At 46.5% G+C, this 18388-nt stretch overlaps 1 protein-coding gene across 3 annotated transcripts in view; it reads left to right on the top strand.

Annotated features, from left to right (window-relative positions):
• Positions 1–18388, top strand: part of PIP5K1A (phosphatidylinositol-4-phosphate 5-kinase type 1 alpha) — a 55268-nt gene that overhangs the window by 25186 nt on the left and 11694 nt on the right. For 2 of the 3 annotated variants that reach the window (XM_055130389.1, XM_012934891.2), the window contains exons 2-8: positions 1658–1695; positions 3593–3673; positions 8164–8294; positions 10692–10809; positions 10985–11137; positions 13052–13351; positions 16384–16589. In XM_055130389.1, the coding sequence (XP_054986364.1) occupies positions 1658–1695; positions 3593–3673; positions 8164–8294; positions 10692–10809; positions 10985–11137; positions 13052–13351; positions 16384–16589 (1027 nt within the window). The remainder of the gene's footprint in view (positions 1–1657; positions 1696–3592; positions 3674–8163; positions 8295–10691; positions 10810–10984; positions 11138–13051; positions 13352–16383; positions 16590–18388) is intronic. The other variant, XM_055130388.1, reaches the window with a different exon arrangement.

Below are 18388 nucleotides of genomic sequence, written 5' to 3'. Positions count from 1 at the left end.
AGTAGTGAAAATTGCCCATTTTACAATTTTGGGGTCACTCTGAAGCATATTTTCCTAATGCTGGGTGATATTCCCTTGCCTCTTTTGTTGAAAAGAGGAATGAAAACCATCTGTTCCCCCCCCCTTTTTTTTTTGTTACCCTGACTCATGGGGAAAGAAATTTTGCTGCTTTGCTTATTGATAGTCATTGTAATCACAACCTTTTCTGACCCCAGCTTTATTCTGAAAATCCTAGTTCCCTTGATTGCTTTCCCTCTGGTTTGGGGGATTGAGCCCAGGTTTCCTTCATGCAAGTTACATATCTTTGCCACTGAACCACATCCTTTGCCCATTGATCATTTTTAATAGATTGTAATGAGGACTTGACCTTATTGCCTTGCATCTCATCTGTCTCTTGCTTCCTCATGTACCTTAGTGTGAAGTGGAACTGGTATTTTTCTACACATATTATTGAATATCCATCTCATTGGATTCCTCTTTTTAAATTTTCTTCATTATGGCTAGTCTTTATTCCCTTTGAATTCTTGAGAACTAGGTAGAATGGGAGGAGGCACAGCAGGTAGGGCATTTATCTTGCACATAGCCGACCCAGTTTGATACCCAGCATCCCATGTGGTCCTTGGAGCACTATCAACTACCAGAAGTAATTCCCTAGTGCAGAGTCAGTAACTCCAGAGCGCCCACCAGTGTTACCCAACTGCATACCCTCTACAAAAAAAAAAAAAAAAAAAAAAACCACCAAACCAAAAAAACCCACCTAGGTGGAAATGGTATCTATTCTTGGGAGGTAAAAGGACCAAAATTCTTCATTCTGATGGCGGGGGAGTGGGGGTCTGGGGTCTGTTTCCCTGTGTGATTATGTTCTCTGATTTAGTCATGAGTCAAGGTGAATGGGAGAGCAAACCTCTGAGAGCTGACTTAACCTTGCAGATATGGTTTTGTCCCTTTCTTCTTTAAAAACACAAATAAAAAAAAAGTGGAGGAGGGTGCGGGGTGAGTGGAGGAGGCTTTGGGCCATATGTAGCAATGCTCAGGGTTTTTTCCTGAATCTCTCTGTTTAGGGATCATTCCTGGCAGGTTTAGGGAGACCACAAGAGGTGCCAGGGATTGAACCCAGGTCAGCTGTGGTCAGGGTAAGTGCCCTGCTGCTCTGGCCCCAGTTTTGTCACTTTTTAAGCATATTTACTGAAGTCTTTTCAAAGTTTAAGTAAGTAAAAGTAATAAATAATGGTTGTAAGATTTGGGGCTGGTGAGATAGTGCAGTGGATAGGGCACTTGCCGGCATGAAGCTGACCCAGGTATGATCCCCAGCCTCCTATATGTATCTAAACCTGCCTGGAGTGATTTTTTATTGCAGAACCCTGAGCATTATTGGACGTGGCCCTCAACAAAACAAAACAACACAAAGCAAAATGAATCTGGTTGGTATAGGGGTTAGAGAGAGAGCACAACTTTGAATGAAGCTGACCAGGTTCTATTCCTGGCATCCCATACAGTCCCCCAAGCATAGCCAGGAGTAATTCAGAGAATGGTCTCACTGAGCAAGAGACAAGCTCCTTTTCAGATCCGGTGACCCGAACTCTGATTCCTTCCGTGTCTTGTTAGAGATTTTGTGTGTACATAATTATGATTGTGTTTTATTTTGTTTTATTTATAGCACCATCTGGAGTCAGGAAGTCCATGCCATCTTCTGAGGTGTGTATCATAAATAGTGGTTACTAAAACTTGTTCTAAGATGGAAGGTTATTTATCACACCTTTATTGGCTCTTGAAAGTCTGATGGGCTTTACATTTTCTCTACTAGGCTAGAAATTAGACAACTCTACTTTTTTTCAATTTTTGTATTTTCTTTTGGGTCTTAGTAGTAGCTCATATTAAACATTTTTTAATGTACAAAGAGTAAATCATGTAAGTCATTATGGATACTTTCATTGAACTTTTGACTGTACCTGGCAGTGCCTAGGGCCTGCTTCTGGCTCTGTGCTTAGGGATGTTTTTCTGGTGGGATGGGGCTCGGGATCATATGGGATGCCAGGGATTGAACCTGTGTTGTTCGTGTCCATGGCAAGCACCGTATACCCGTGGTACCATATCTCTGTCCTCTTGATACTTTTCTTCAGCAATAGCTTGTATGTGGTAGGTACAGTTGTTTATATTCTCTGTTTCACAGAAAGGGTTAGTGTTTTCTTAACTTGCCTGAGAATAAGACTGGACTGAAGCCTAGACACCCAGCACTTCCTGCCCAGGACACCAATGTCCACCTACTCTCTTGTTCTCCTGCCTTGATTTTACCTCCTTCTGATTGCAGAGCATCAGTAAATATGAAGATCTTACTTTAACTTTGCAGAAGCTACTAATTCCCATTTCTCTTTGGAGGCAGACTTGGTGCCCAGGGCCTGTTTCTGGCTTCATTCTCAGGAGTGACTCCTGGGCAATGCTTGGGAGACAAATGTGTGAGGATTCTGAAAGGGGCACAGGGACTTGGGCTCAGGGAAGAGCCTTAACCATGGACTCTCTTCCACTCTTCAGCCCGCTTTTCTTTTCTTATGCCAATTGTTTCTTCTGTGTGCTGTCATTCTTCCCATACAGTGTTTCAAATTCTCCTCTTAACCTTCTCAGGTTTTGACTGAGACCCCAGGATATGAATCCTTTTAGCCTGGGACTTCTGTCTTTCCTTTCAAAACATCTTCCACAGTCTGTATAGATGGATTTTTGGAACCTGGGGCCTTTGCAAGAAGTTTAACTTGAATGTCAGGTCAAGCTCTTAATGCTCATGACTGAAGAGTTGACTCAGTTGCACCTCATTCTTTTCATTCCTAACCTTGCAATTAGGTGCTTTTGCAACTAATTATTAAAAAAAAATTCAGGCCATACCCAGCCGTGCTCAGGGAGCACTCCTGGCAGTGCTCAGAGGGTCATATGGGATTCTGGGTCCAACATGTGCTGTGTGCAAAGCAAGACCACTGTATTCTTTTGGGCCCCAAAGAGAAGTAGAAACTTCTGGAAAGATGCTAGTGGGAAAAATAAAGGGTCTATGGAACTCTACTAACCTTTCTTGCTCTTTTAAAGAAAGATTTAGTTTTTATACTCTGAGGTAACTATTTTCTACTTGCATTGATTTGACGTCTCTTTTTTCTTCCTTTTTGATGCTATTGAAATTGAACCTAGATCCTCATGCTAGAAGACATGTGCACTGTTTCTGTGCCCGGGGCCACTGCCAGCTGTGTTCACGGCACCATGGAGAGACGGGATCAGATCCCGCACTCTCACACTGAGCGTGCCTTCACCTGTTTGCACTGTGTTCTCAGTCTCTGCCCTCTATTTCTCTCTAGTGCTGTTTATTCATTTTCATCTTATGTCGTGAGACTGGAGTGAAATAGGTGTCCCTTGGTGTTTTCCTGTGTTCTTTTAGCTAGTTACTAGTTAATTTATTGGAAAATAATATTAGCTGTATTTGCCTGGGATGAAACATCTGAGGAACTGAAAAAATTTTCTTACTCTAAGAGGGTAAAGGTATTGAATATTTTGGTATGATTTGTTTCTGTATACCATCAGCATTGCTGTTTGTTGTACTAATCTTTTCTCTTCATAGGTGCCTTATGCCTCCGGCATGTCCATCAAGAAAATAGGCCACCGGAGTGTTGATTCCTCAGGAGAGACCACGTATAAGAAGGTGAATCAGGGTGGGACCTTTTCATTCACTGTGGATAGTGATACTTTCATGCATTGTAGATAGCGTTGTTCCCTGAAAATACTTCCATACTCTCAGTTCTTCTCAGCCTGAGCCTTTGCACCAAAGTTATAATATGACTTGAACTTTAGAATTTTCTTCCTGGAGATTGGAGACAATAGTCCATTTACACAAGGCCAGTGTGAGTTTGAACCAGCACATAAATGGTGTGATCCGAGAACAAACAGAAAAACAATAACTTAATGAAGGATAGACTGTTCCCTCTCTGTATGTTTGTTGACTGGTGTTTGTTTATTGGGGCCACACCTGGCAATGCTCAAGGGTTGCATCTGGTGTAGTGCTGTGCCCATACAAAGCAGTGGGTCAGATCTGGGCCTCTGTGCTCCAGCCCTTTGAGCTGTCTCTCTAATGTTTATTTTTTGTTTTCACATGGAACAGGTAGCAGTACTAGGGCCCAGCAGTGCCAGAGGTTATGCTTTGATCCTTGTGCATTTATGTTCCTGACCTTTTAGCTTTTTCCCTAATATGTATATTAAATTATAGTGTTCTTTGTCTCATTTTCCCTTTTTTTTTTTTTTTTGCTTTTGGGGTCACACCTAGTGATGCTCAGGGATTACTCTTGGCTCTGCACTCAGGAATTACTCTTGGCGATGCTTGGGGGACCATATGGGATGCTGGGGATTGAACCTGGGTCATTTGTGTGCAAGGCAAATGCCCTACCTGCTGTACTATGGCTCCGGCCCCCTCTCTCTAGATTTTATTTTGTGGGGGAGTCACTAGGACTATACCCAGTGGTATTACTGAGGCCATCTCGTGCTCAGGGTGAAGTCTGGTGCCCTGGGCATGTCAGGCATGCATTTTGTCCTTTGAACCATCTCCCTGACTTTTTTTTTTTTTTTCTTTTTGGATCACACCCAGCAATGCACAGGGTTACTCCTGGCTCTGCACTCAGGAGTTACCCCTGGCAGTACTCAGGGGACTATATGGGATGCTGGGAATCGAACCCGGGTTGGCCGCGTGCAAGGCAAACGCCCTACTCGCTGTGCTATTGCTCCAGCCCCCCATCTCCCTGACTTCTAAATGATGTTCTGGTGGTGGAGAGACTTTACTGTGGGTAGGGCACTTCCCTTAAACAGAGCTGGCCCAGGTTCTATCCCTGAGCACAGAGCCAAGAGAAAGCCCTAAGATCACGCAAGGTGTGACTCAAAAAACCAAAAAGTGTAATAATGTTCTTAATGAACAAATCTATAGCACTGTAGCACTGTAGTCCTGTTGTTCATTGATTTGCTTGAGTAGGACTGAAGCCATAGCACAGTGGGTAGGGCGTTTGCTTTGCGCACAGCCGACCCAGGTTCAATTTCTCCATCCCTCTCGGAGAGCCCAGCAAGCTACTGAGAATATCCCGCTCGCATGGCAGAGCCTGACAAGCTACCTGTGGCATATTCTGTATGTCAAAAACAGTAACAATGGGGCCGGAGCGATAGCACAGTGGGTAGGGCGTTTGCCTTGCACGTGGCTGACCCAGGTTCGACCCCCTGCATCCCATATGGTCCCCCAAACACCGCCAGGAGTAATTCCTGAGTGCAAAGTCAGGAGTAAGCCCCTGAGCATCGCTAGGTGTGACCCAAAAAGCAAGAAAAAACAAAAACAAAAAAGTAACAATAAGTCTCACAATGGAGATGTTACTGGTGCCCACTCGAACAAATCAGTGTTGAACTTTATTTTTACTCTTCAAAAAAAAAGTTTTAATATTTTTAATTGAATCATCATGAGATAGACCATCACAAAGCTATTCGTGATGGGTTTCAGTTATAAAATGTTCCAACACCCATTCCTCCACCAGTTTACATTTCCCACCACCAATGTCCCCGTTTCCCTCCCACTTCCCTCCCTCCTCTGTAGCAAGCACTTTTCTTCTTTTTCTCTCCCTCTCTCTTTTTGTGCATTATAGTTTGCAACTAGGTGGTGGCTTGGGGTTGTGGACATGGATGTCAGGGGTTCTGGAGATGCAGGAGATGTGGGAGGAAGCCCATCCTGACTCTGAGAGCCTGGAGATTTCAGTCACAAAACATGCATACCCAAATTTTCAGCAGATTAGTATCTTGGGTCTATCCCAAGATAGTGGAGTCTGGCCCGGGGCATGGCAGCTGCCAGGGACTCTGCTTGGGCGGGCACTGGCAAGTCCTCCTCTCTCTGATATACCCTATTTGTACAGCCTTGTGCAGTCCAAGATTAACTGCAGCTTTTGATCTCTTTTAAAATTTGTTTATGGTGGGGCTGGAGCGGTCGCACAGTGGGTAAGGCGTTTGCCTTGCATGTGGCCGACCCGGGTTCGATTCCCAGCATCCCATATGGTCCCCTGAGCACCGTCAGGGGTGATTCCTGAGTGCAGAGCCAGGAGTAACCCCTGTGCATTGCCAAGTGTGACCCAAAAAGCAAAAAAAAAAAAAAAGAAAAAAAGATTTACTTATGGATCTCTAAAGCATGGTCGATGATGACAGAGCCAGAGGTGGTCTGTGGGCATGGCTCCCATATATCTAACTTTGGCAGGTTAAGAAACTTAACCAATTTCTTAAGAAACTTGGTCATGAGTTGTTGGAATCTGGCCAGAGGCACAGTGGCAATTTTGGGGTGTCGGTAAGCTAGGGTACCATCAGGCTGCTGATGCACTTGCCCGGCAGGTCCAGGTTGACCTGCCTGCAATAGCAGCAGTGACAGTATCAATGGCCAGGACTGGGTCTGGATCCAGGGCTGCTAAATACAAGCAGAACCTGACCAGGGGGCACACATCCCATCTTCAATTTCCAGACAGTTGGTGCTCAGGAGGTTTTCCTCCATAAAAGTGGTGGGCGGCATAGCTGATCTGGGGGGAATGGTGGCCAGCAGTGAACTGCCAGGGCCCCATGGTGGGGACCTGGAGCGTCTCCAGGACCTCGACACCTGTGTTCTACAGTGCCAGGTCAGACCTGAAGAGCCCTGTTCAGGCTAGTATTCTGCTGCTGCCTATAGCACTGAAAGCTGCAGGATACCCATCCAACCACCAGCCACCATCCTCCTGCTTCCTACTCTGAGCCAGTGCTCTGGAGCAGACAACCACCCACTTTTGTTTAATGGTGCTCACCCTGAGCCAAAATTCCAAAATGGACCTATATAAACTCAGGCGGAAATTTTGTAGGCCCATCAGCTATTCAGAGTGCTTGGAGCTGCCCTCCCTCTTGTGCTTGCTGCTGTGCTGCCATCTTTTCAGCATTGAACTATTGAGCTCTTTCATTGAACCAAAGAAACTGTATTTCTCTGTTAGGTGTAAATTCTTAACTTGCTTCAGAAAACCCCTTCTCTTCTTTAAAAAACTTGTTTGGGCCACACTTAGCCATGCTCAGGTATTCCTGGCTTCTTCCCAGGGGTGCAGGACTGTGGTTCCTGCAGCCCAGCCTCCTACATGCAGAGTATGTACACATGCCGTTTGAACTCCGTGAACTCATGTGTCCAACCATCAGTCCATCCTTCCTCAGTGCTAGATACAGTTAGAATGTTAAGACCTGCTCTCGCCTAAGCTGGCAATTCTGAGGTAGATGGCGTGTTGAGTGTTTTTCTTCCCTTCTTTCTTGTTGTTGGACCATACCTGACAGTATTTAATTGATTTTTTTCTTTTTGGGTCACACTCAGCAATGCACAGTGGTTACTCCTGACTCATGCACTCAGGAATCACTCCTGATGCTCGGGACCATATGGGATGCTGGGAATTAAACCCGGGTTGGCCATGTGCAAGGCAAATGCCCTACCTGCTGTGCTATTGCTCCAGCCCCACGGTATTTAATTGAACTGGGGTCTGCCTCTCTGGTTGCAGCTAGACATTTTCTCAGACAACGAAGCTGCTATAGTCAGAATATCCATTTATTTGTTATATTCTCTTACCAAGTGAAAAAGTAGTAGGTCACAAATATTCTGGTGACAGGATGCAAGGAATGAGATCTTAGATTGTTTTCTTTTTTTTCTTTTTCCTAGATTGTTTTCTTTTTAAAAAAAAAAAAAATTGTTTATTGGGCCACACCAGGCAGTGCTTAGGATTTTCTTCTGGCTCTGCACTCAAGGATTATTCCTGGCAGGCTCAGGGGATGGGAATCACGGATCCAACCCAAATCGGGTGCGCTCAAGCCTTTCTCCCCATCCCTAGATTGTTAATTCAGCTTAATGTAAATGAAGGCAAAGATAGGAGGGAATGTAGGACCTAGCTGAGCTTGTGATTAGCCCTACCTCTGCTATCAGGCAATCTCCACTGTCTGCCTGCCTGACTGTCATACGGGCCATGAGCGTGGGCGCCTCAGCCATCCCGACTACTTCTGAGTCACTGGGGTGCTGATTGCTTTCCATGTACCTTGCTTTGCTTCCTACCGACCTTTGCTCCCTGACCTTTTATTGTTGTTTTCAAGATTGAAACTTACAGCTTTCTTGTTTCTCACTGTTTTTTTCAGACAACCTCATCGGCTTTGAAAGGTGCCATCCAGTTAGGCATCACTCACACCGTGGGCAGCCTTAGCACCAAACCAGAGCGCGATGTCCTCATGCAAGACTTCTACGTGGTGGAGAGTATTTTCTTCCCCAGGTACCATGGTTACTGTCACAGGAATGTTCTAAAAACTGCAGCTTTCTTATACCAACCAAAGGCCAGTTCGAGGAGCAGGGCTAATTTAGACCTGAGTCCAATCCTTAAGCAGAACTTAACCTGAGATCAGACTTTGGCTTAAGCCAGGCTGGGGTGGGATTGGAGAATCTGGAAGGCTGGTCCTGCCCTGTTTATCAGGACAAAAAACTGTTTTCACTTGCAGGGAAGCCTTGTCGCATAAGAGAGAGGTTTCAAATGCAGATATATAGGTTTACCAACCAGACATTTTATTTTATTTCTTGGTGAAGCAAGATGGTTCTTTTTTTTTTTTTTTTTTTTTTTTTTACTGCTTAGAGCAAAACTATTATTTATTTATTTATTTATTTTTGCTTTTTTGGGTCACACCCAGCGGATGCTCAGGGGTTACTCCTGGCTTCAGGAATTACTCCTGGCAGTGCTTGGGGGACCATATGGGATGCTGGGATTCGAACCCGGGTCGGCCGCATGCAAGGCGAACGCCCTACCCGCTCTGCTATCGCTCAGCCCCTTTTTTTTAAATTTTTTTTTTTTAATTTTATCACCATGTGGAAAGTTACAGAGTTCTCAGGTTTATGTCTCAGTTATACCGTATTCAAACACCATCCCTTCACCAGTGCCCATATTCCACCACCAAAATCCCCGGTATACCCCCCGCCCCCCACCCCAACTGTATAACTGATGAATTTCACTTCATTTTCTCTTCACCTTGATTACGTTTCATATTTCAACACAAAACTCACTATTGTTGTGGGGGTTATACCCCCAAACAAGATAACCCTAATAAGGAGGCATTTGATAATTAGTTTTCCATTAAAAGATTGTATGTTTTCAGGTTTTAGAAAAGGTCGCACGGCTGCTAAAGCGGCTCGGATGTGTCCCAGTCCTGAATCCTGGAGCCGTGTTAGTTGCTGCTCAGTGTCGCCAGGGCTCCATCTGGAGAAGGCGTGCTGGCGGCACCTCCTCCTTCCGGCCCCCCGGTGTTGCTGGCCCCGATTCAGTCCGGAGCATTGTCCGGGCCGCGTTGCTCACCAGAATGCCTGCCGCTTCTCTGTGGATTGTGGCGAGATGGCGCCGAGGGTGGGTCGAGGGCGTGACTTCCGGCGGCCGGGACCACTAAGAGTTTTGGGCTGCAAGATGGTTCTTATTAAAAGTAGAACGAAGTGAGGGGAGAGAAAGAAGTACATGTTATGGAGAAAACACAGGTTTCTCCAATGTGTAAAAAGCAAGCAAAGAAACACAAACAAGTGAATGAGATACATGTTCCAGGGAGAACACAGGCTGGAAGAGTAAGCCTATACTTTTTTTGGGGGGGGGGTCACACCCAGCAATGCACAGGGGTCACTCCTGGCTCATGCACTCATGCACTCAGGAATCACCCCTGGCGGTGCTCACGGGACCATATGGGATGCTGGGATTTGAACCTGGGTCGGACGTGTGCAAGGCAAATGCCCTACCCGCTATGCTATCACTCCAGCCCCGTTATACATTTATTTTTAAAGGACTTTTTTGTTTTGGTGGTCACATTCAGTAGGACTGGGAGGCATACCATCCACCCTCTTTTTTTTTTTTTTTTTTTTGCTTTTTGGGTCACACCCAGCGATGCTCAGGGGTTACTCTTGGCTTTGCACTCAGGAATCACTCCTGGCGGTGCTTGGGGGACCATATGGGATGCCAGGGATTGAACCCGGGTCGGCCGCGTGCAAGGCAAACGCCCTACCCGCTGTGCTATCGCTCTGGCCCCTCTTTTTTTCTTCTTTTTTTAATTTGCAGGGGGAGGGTGAGCTTTGGGCCATACCTGGCAGTGATCAAACATCATTCCTGGTTCTGCACTAAGGAATTACTCCTAGACTCCTGGCAGTGCTTGGGGGACCATATGGAATGCTGGGGATGGAGCCAAGACAAGTGCCCTACTCACTGTACTATTCCTTCAGCCTCTCTAATACGGTCTTACTGCTCAGGGATTACCCCTGGCAATGCTCAGGGGATGATGTATTATCAGAAAATTGGCCCCAGGCCTACACATGCTAAGCTCTTGAAGCTGTAGGCCTTTTTTTTTTTTTTTTTTTTTTTTTCTTTTTGGGTCACACCCGGCGATGCACAGGGGTTACTCCTGGCTCTGTATTCAGGAATTAACCCCTGGCAGTGCTTAGGGGACCATATGGGATGCTGGGATTCGAACCTGGGTCGGCCACGTGCAAGGCAAATGCCCTACCCGCTGTGGTATTCCTCCAGCCCCTGTAGATCTTGTTTTTGACCCTCACGTGGAGTTGTGTGGTGCCTTGTGTGGCCTGCAGTTAGAGAAGGTTGGCCATTGGCCCAGAAACTGGTGAGTGACGGCTGCTTCTGTCTCACCCACAGTGAAGGCAGTAACCTCACCCCTGCTCATCACTACAATGATTTCCGGTTCAAGACCTATGCACCTGTTGCCTTCCGCTACTTTCGGGAGTTATTTGGGATTCGGCCTGATGACTACTTGGTAAGCTTCCAGCTTGTCGATTACAACCTTTTCAGGATTGGACAATACTTTCAAGGGCAGATCCTCTCCATAGTCTTGCTTTGATTTTCTTTTAGCAGAATTTCATTTATATCATTTACTTTTCTTTGAGCAGGTGGTGGTATTGCTGACCTTTCTTTCTTCTCTTTGGTTCTAGTACTCCCTGTGCAGCGAGCCGCTCATCGAACTGTGCAGCTCCGGGGCTAGTGGGTCCCTCTTCTATGTGTCCAGTGATGATGAATTCATCATCAAGACTGTCCAGCATAAAGAGGCCGAGTTCCTGCAGAAACTGCTTCCAGGGTACTACATGGTGAGTTGGAGAGGGCATCCTGTTGTGTTTTCTGGCCACTCTGGCCCCGGAGGGACTTGTGGAAGGCTGTCTTTAGGGTTTCAAAGTGTTAGCTCTTAGCCTTTAAAATTTGTTTGGATTGATGACTTACAAAGTTGATAGTAGAGTTTAGGTATTCAGTGTTTCAACTCTAATCCCATCACCAGTGCTCACATCCCTCCACCTCTTAACCTGTCTTGGTTAAGGGTTCCCTCCCATCTTTTAACCTGTCCTGACAGATACTTTTTTTTTTTTTTTTTGGGTCACACCCGGCAATGCACAGGGGTTACTCCTGGCTCTGCACTCAGGAATTACCTCTGGCGGTACTCAGGGGACCATATGGGATGCTGGGATTAGAACCCGGGTCGGCCGCGTGCAAGGCAAACGCCCCACCTGCTGTGCTATCGCTCCAGCCCCGACAGATACATTTTTAACTGTAATTATTGTTGTTTGGAGCCCATTCTTTCTCTTTTTTTTGAGCCCATTTTACAAAAAAAAAAAAAGCCTAGATTTTGTTTCACACTCTTTTTTTTTGTCCCACTTAAAAGGAGTTAAATTTGTCTTAGTATAATTGTTGCACGGCAGAGCCTGGCAAGCCACCCATGGCATATTCGGTATGCCAAAAACCATAACAACAAGTTTCACAATGGAGTTGTTACTGGTGCCTGCTCAAGCAAATCTGATGAACAACGGGATGACAGTGCAGTGCAGTATTATTGTTACACAGCAGAGCCTGGCAAACTACCCGTGGCATATTCAATATGCCAAAAATAGTAGCAATGGGCTGGAGCGATAGCACAGCGAATAGAGCGTTTGCCTTGCACTCGGCCAGCCTGGGTTCGATTCCCAGCATCCCATATGGTCCCCTGAGCACCGCCAGGAGTAATTCCTGAGTACAGAGCCAGGAGTAGCCCCTGTGCATCACCGGGTGTGACCCAAAAAGCAAAAAAAAAAAAAAACAGTAACAAGTCTCACAATGGAGACGTTACTGCTGCCTGCTCTGAGCAAATGAATGAACAATGGGATGATAGTGCTGCAATGCAGTGCAAGTATTATTGTTATTTGGGTTAGACTGCTACTCAAAGGCAAAATACAATAATTTTATTTTCTAATCTAACCACTCTCCTCGATTGGGGACTGAGGTTTGTTACTTCCTTTGATGGTGCTTTATTCAGTCTTATGCTAATTGCTCTTGGAGGTCCTGTGGTTCTGGGGGTCAAATCCAGGACCTCCCTCCACAGGAAGGGCAAGTATTGTACCACTGAGTTATGGCCCTTGTCTGCATCTGGAGATTCCGGTGAAGAGTGGAATTCTCCTATGCCTCCCACCATATCTCTGAGCATATATACAGTTACCAATAGCCATAAAAGGAAAAACTTTTTCAATGTTATCTTCTCTTGGGGTTTGGTTTCTTTTTGTTTCGAGGTGGAGTTGCACACCTCATGGTGCTTGGGACTTACTCCTGGCTCTGCGCTCAGGGATCATTCCTGGCAGGGTCCAGGGGACCAGATGGGGTGCCAGGGATCACAGATATGGGAAAGCTCTACTCCAGTTGAATTCCAGGTGGCTGTTCGCAAGGCAGCACCCTTCCCACTGTAATATTCCTCCAGTTCTTGGTGCTATCTTCTCTTATCTCTGAAAGACTAGATTCTAGTATCTGGACTGGTCGGGTACTGGGCACCCTATAACGTCCTGTGTCATCCTGGTTGTTATCCTGTATGATCTTTCAGATCATTCTGCATTGGGAAATTTTGAATGATAATGGACTTGTGGGTATACAGATTATACCTAAATTCCACCTTAGACAAGACACCGTGTCACAATTTTAGCTTTTGAACTTCACAGAACAAGTAGCTGACTTGTTCTCCAGCATGTTTCTGTTTTTTTTGCCCTCAGAACCTCAACCAAAACCCTCGGACTTTGCTGCCTAAGTTCTATGGACTGTACTGTGTGCAGGCAGGTGGAAAGAATATTCGAATTGTGGTCATGAACAATCTTTTACCTCGATCAGTCAAGATGCATATGAAGTATGATCTCAAGGGTTCAACTTACAAACGGCGGGCATCCCAGAAAGAGCGCGAGAAGCCGCTCCCTACCTTCAAAGACCTGGACTTCTTACAAGACATCCCGGACGGTCTCTTTCTAGATGCCGACATGTATAATGCTCTGTGTAAGACCCTGCAGCGTGACTGCTTGGTGAGTTTGTCCTGGTTCCTCTTTTGAGACACCAGATCTCTCTCACCCAAACAGCTTTGTTCTTCAGCAAACATGGGAGAAAGGGGGCACGAAAGGGAGCACAGCAGGCTTAAAGCATATCTTGCATGCATGCAGGAGACCTGAAATCAGTCGTAGCACCTCATGGTCCCCTGTGTGCTGGGCCAGGAAGAGCTCATGAACCTGGCTGGATGTGGACCCAAAAGAGAAGTGAGCAGAAAATAAAGTTGGGAGCTTGGGAGACAGCTTCCAGGACTAGAAAACAGGCCACACTTGCTCAAGGCCCCCAGAACCACATGATCCCAGCACTACTGACCCAAGTGTTCTCCTGGGCCTGACCAGTGTCTCTTCATTGGACCTCAGTGTTGAACCATGTAGCCTAAGTTGTCCAAATACCATCAGGAGTAGTCCCCAGGTTCTCTGAGATTACTTGGGCGGAGGGCTCCCCTAAGAAAATTTTTTTTAAAAACTGTAGCTTATACCTTTACATTTTTTCTTTTTCCTTATTCAGCATCACCCACCTGACTTCATTTTCTTTTGTACTTGTTGTGGGCCACGTAATTACACAATCTTATTTTCATATTAACATCATCATTCCTCAGATTTCTGTCCTAAATCCAGTTGGGGGTGCTGGAGCAGGTGAGTGGGGTACTCCTTGCTCTTAGCCACCTGGATTTATTTCCCCCAACCTTTGCCAGGAGTGAACCTTGAGCACTGCTGGGTATAGCTCAACCAAAACCAAAACGAAACAAGCCCTATAAGGGTGGGAAGACTTGGGTTTTTTGGTCACACTTGGCAGTCAGTGCCCAGGGGTCCATATACAGTGCTGGGAATCAAACCAGGGTCAGCAGCATTTAAAGCAAGCACCTTAGCCCTTGCATTTGTCGACTCTCAAATCCAAAACTTTGTTTTGGGAGGCCACACCTGACAATGCTCAGGGGCTATTCTTGGGTGTGCTCAAGAGTGATTCCTGGCAGTGCTCAGGGACCTTAGCTGATGCCAAGGGTTTTGATGGGGTGGAGGGGGCGAGGCACATCCTGATGGTACTCAGGGATTACTCTTGGCAGTGGTCAGAGGGCCATATGGGATGCTGGGGATCGAACCCAGGTCATCCAAGTGCAAGGCCAGCACCCTTGCTGCTGTCCCATTGCTCTGGCCCTGTCCAGCCAAATTTGTATCTTTTTCTTTACCCCTTTCCTTTCCAGTCCTGTTGTCTGGCGAGGGTTACACATGTACTTGGCTGTGTGTGCAAAGGGATGTGTATCCTATTCCACTGCATTGCGGACTCGGTGCAAGCCTGCAGTTGATGCTGTGCATATGATTCCTATGGGTCATATACCTATTGTTTTGTTGGTCACAATGTCCACAGAGACTCGCTGGGTGCTCACCCAGGGTCACGCTTCCTGGCATTAATACTGAGATCTTGGGCATTATTCCTGGTGGCACTTGGGACCATATGCTGTGCTGGGGATCAAATCTAGGTTGGCCAGATGGAAGGCAAGTGCCCTCCTCTCTGTGTTATTGCTTAGGCCCTGAGACCTTTGAAGTTGGGAGTGCTTGCAGTGATCTCCGTGGGCCACTGGAGACCACTGCAGAGTTTGGGATCACAGTCAGCAGTGCACAGTGATTCCCAGGGATTAAACCCTGCAAGGCAAGCACCCTACTGTCTCTCTGGCCCCTCATCACTATACTTTCTATTCCCCCTCAGCAGAAGTTTCTGGCACCCACACTTGTATTTTTTGTTTTTTAATTAACTTGGCAGTGTTGAGGGTCTGTTGCCCACCCTCTTGGGGTCACTCCTGGGGTGCTCCTGGGAACGTGAGTAGCCAGAGATTGAACCTGGGCTTTCGTCTTGCAAAACTTCCACTCAGCCAGTTATCTCTCCCACTTCTACTTTTACTTTCTTCATAAAATTCCCTTTTTTGTTTGCTTTTGGGCCATACCTGACTGTGTCCTGGGCTTATTCCTGGCTCTGTACTCAGGGATCACTTCTGATGGTGCCCTGGGCATCACCTGGGAATGCCAGGGATCAAACTTGGTGGGCTACACACAGCAAGCACCTTAGCTACGTACTACCTCTTTTGACCCAGATCTTTACAAATAGTAATTCTTTGTTCCCTTGAGAATATAAGATTCCTATCATGAAGTGAGACAAGGGGAAAATAAACTGGATGCTCCTATGGGTCAGGCCCTAGCTTCTTTGCTTTGCTTTTGAACCATACCCAGCAGTGCTCAGGGATCACTCTTGGTGGGACTTGGGAGACTATATGCTGAGCTAGAGATGAACCAGGTCTGTAGTGTGCAAAGCCAGACTCCATACCCACTGTGCTTTCTCTGTCTCTCTCCAGCCCTGGACCCTAGCTTTGCTTCTTCAGCTGTAGGTCACATAACTCTGGGATTTGCAAAAAAAATAGCTTCAAAACAAATTTTGAGGGCTTGAGAGGTCAGTGCACTGGGCAGGAGGCCTGGATTTGATCCCTGGCATCATGTGGGCCATGGAAGACCAAGCCAAGAATAGTCACGAGGTGCAGCCTTAAAATAAATAAATTTGTGATTTATTATGTTTTTAATTAATATCATTGTTATTAATATCCTTATTATACCCAGGGTTCTGTAAAAATGTCTCACCAGAGAAGTAGTACAGGGATTAAGACACTTGCCTTATATGTAGCCCACTCCAAACTTATGTTTGACTCCTGCCCCACATCTGGTCCTCTAAGCACACCCAGGTATGGTCCCAAACAAAACAAAATAGAAAGGAGCCTTGGGCTAAAGCTGGGCCAATACTCAGTGTGTATTGATTCAGATCAGCCAAAGCTAATGAGTGATCAGAGGGATTGATCTGTTTTAAGAGCATCAGGAGAAATGGATCATGATTCTGTTGGTTAGTCCTGTAGGTTCTTGATCTGGATCTGAAGGTGTGGCTCAGTGAGGGGGAGCAACCCATATACACCGTCATGGAGAAGGCTCTGAGGGCTTGCGGCAAAGCCTTACTTTGTTCCCCCTCTCTCTAGGTGTTGCAGAGCTTCAAGATCATGGATTATAGCCTGTTGATGTCAATCCATAACGTAGACCATGCACAGCGAGAGCCCATAGGCAGTGAAGCACAGCACCCACTCGACACCCGAAGGCCAGCTCCACAGAAAGCGCTGTATTCGACAGCCATGGAGTCCATCCAGGGCGAGGCTCGGCGTGGGGGCACCATGGACACCGACGACCAGTGAGTGGGCCCACAAGCTGGGGGGGGCGGTGGGGTAGGCTTGGGCAGAGAATAGCCTGGACTCTTGGGAGCCTCAGATCCAAATCGTGGCACTACATGGTCCTCTGAGTACCATAGGTAGCAGCCCCCAAGCCTTGCACCAGGAGTAGCCCTATACCATGAGGTCTGGTCTAGTGATGGACGTTCTTTTTTTTTTTTTTTTTTTTTCTTTTTGGGCCACACTCAGCAATGTACAGGGGTTACTGCTGGCTCTGCATTCAGGAATTATCCCTGGCAGTGCTTAGGGGACCATATGGGATGCTGGGAATCGAACCCGGGTCGGCCACATGCAAGGCAAACGCCCTACCCGCTGTGCTATCGCTCCAGCCCCAAATGATGGATGTTCTTAATCTGGAACCTGTGAAACATTTGGAAATGTGCCATACCACGGGCATGCCACAGAACTTCTTCCCCCCCCTCAAAAAAAATGGTAAATTTGGGGGCTGGAGAGATAGCACAGCGGGTAGGGCGTTTGCCTTGCACGCGGCCGACCCGGGTTCAAATCCCAGCATCCCATATGGTCCCCTGAGCACGGCCAGGGGTAATTCCTGAGTGCAGAGCCAGGAGTAACCCCTGTGCATCGCCAGGTGTGACCCAAAAAGCAAAAAAAAAAAAAAAAAAGGTAAATTTGATTATTAAACAATATTTTTGTGTGTATGTGGCTAGAAGGGCCAGTGCGATTCTGTGATTTATGCACAGGGCTGTCCTTCATCAGCAGTCTCCAGAGCCCATAGCGCAGCCACTGAGACATGGACAGTAATGTGTACACTCATGTTCCTGTATGGCACTCTGTTACATCCAGTGTTTGGTTTTTGTTTTGGCCACACCCGTTGGTACTCAGTCCTTCAAGGCTGGCTGTGGGATCACCCTTGAGCTACCATATGCTTTGCCAGGAATCAAACCGCGGTCCATTACATGCAAAACAAACTCTCATTTATACTCTTCCTGTGACTCTTTTTTAGAGTAAAGCACTGTCATCTCATTGCTCATCGATTCGCTCAAGCAGGCAACAGTAATGTCTCCATGGTGAGACTTATTGTTACTGTGTTTGGCACGTCGAATACGCCACGCGTAGCTTGCCAGGCTCTGCCATGCGGGTGGGATACTCTCGGTAGCTTGCCGGGTTCTCCCAGAGGGACGGAGGAATCGAACCTGGGTCGGCCGAGTGCAAGGCAAACACCCTACCTGCTGTGGTGTTTGCCTTGTCCATTTTTAGAGTAATAAATTTATTTATATATGTATGTGTATCTATATATTTTATATATTATAATTTTTTTCTTCCTGAGCTGGGCTTATCTGGGTGGTCACAGTACACTCAGTGGTCTCACATTTGGGTTGTGAGGTCTCATACAGATGGTTACACTGTGCCGGCACTCGAACACTGTAGCTGTGAGGATCATATTCACAAGTGTGATGTTTCGAGGTCAAACTCACAGCCTGAACTCATTCAGCCACAGTTCTAGGACCTGGAGACTCTTGTTTTGGGGGAATCACGCCCAGTGGTATTCAGGGCTTATTCCTAGCTCCATGCTCAGGAGTCACTCCTGACGGGGCTTAGGAGGCATATGCGGTGCTGGACCTTGAACCTGGGTCAGCTCTGTGCAAGACAAGTGCCCTAGCATTGTACTATTTCACTAAGCAAATCCAGGAGATTTTTAGCTTTATTAACTTTCTTAAGAAAAGTACCATAAATACGTTTTAGGTGGTTCGGTTTTAAGCTATAATTGCTGGAGTTCCATAAATGTCTTTTTTTTTTTTCT

The sequence above is a fragment of the Sorex araneus genome, chromosome 3 (genome assembly GCF_027595985.1).
Source record: "Sorex araneus isolate mSorAra2 chromosome 3, mSorAra2.pri, whole genome shotgun sequence".
Taxonomy (NCBI): domain Eukaryota; kingdom Metazoa; phylum Chordata; class Mammalia; order Eulipotyphla; family Soricidae; genus Sorex; species Sorex araneus.
Note: the sequence above shows the minus strand (reverse complement) of the source record. Positions and strands in the feature narration are given on the sequence as shown.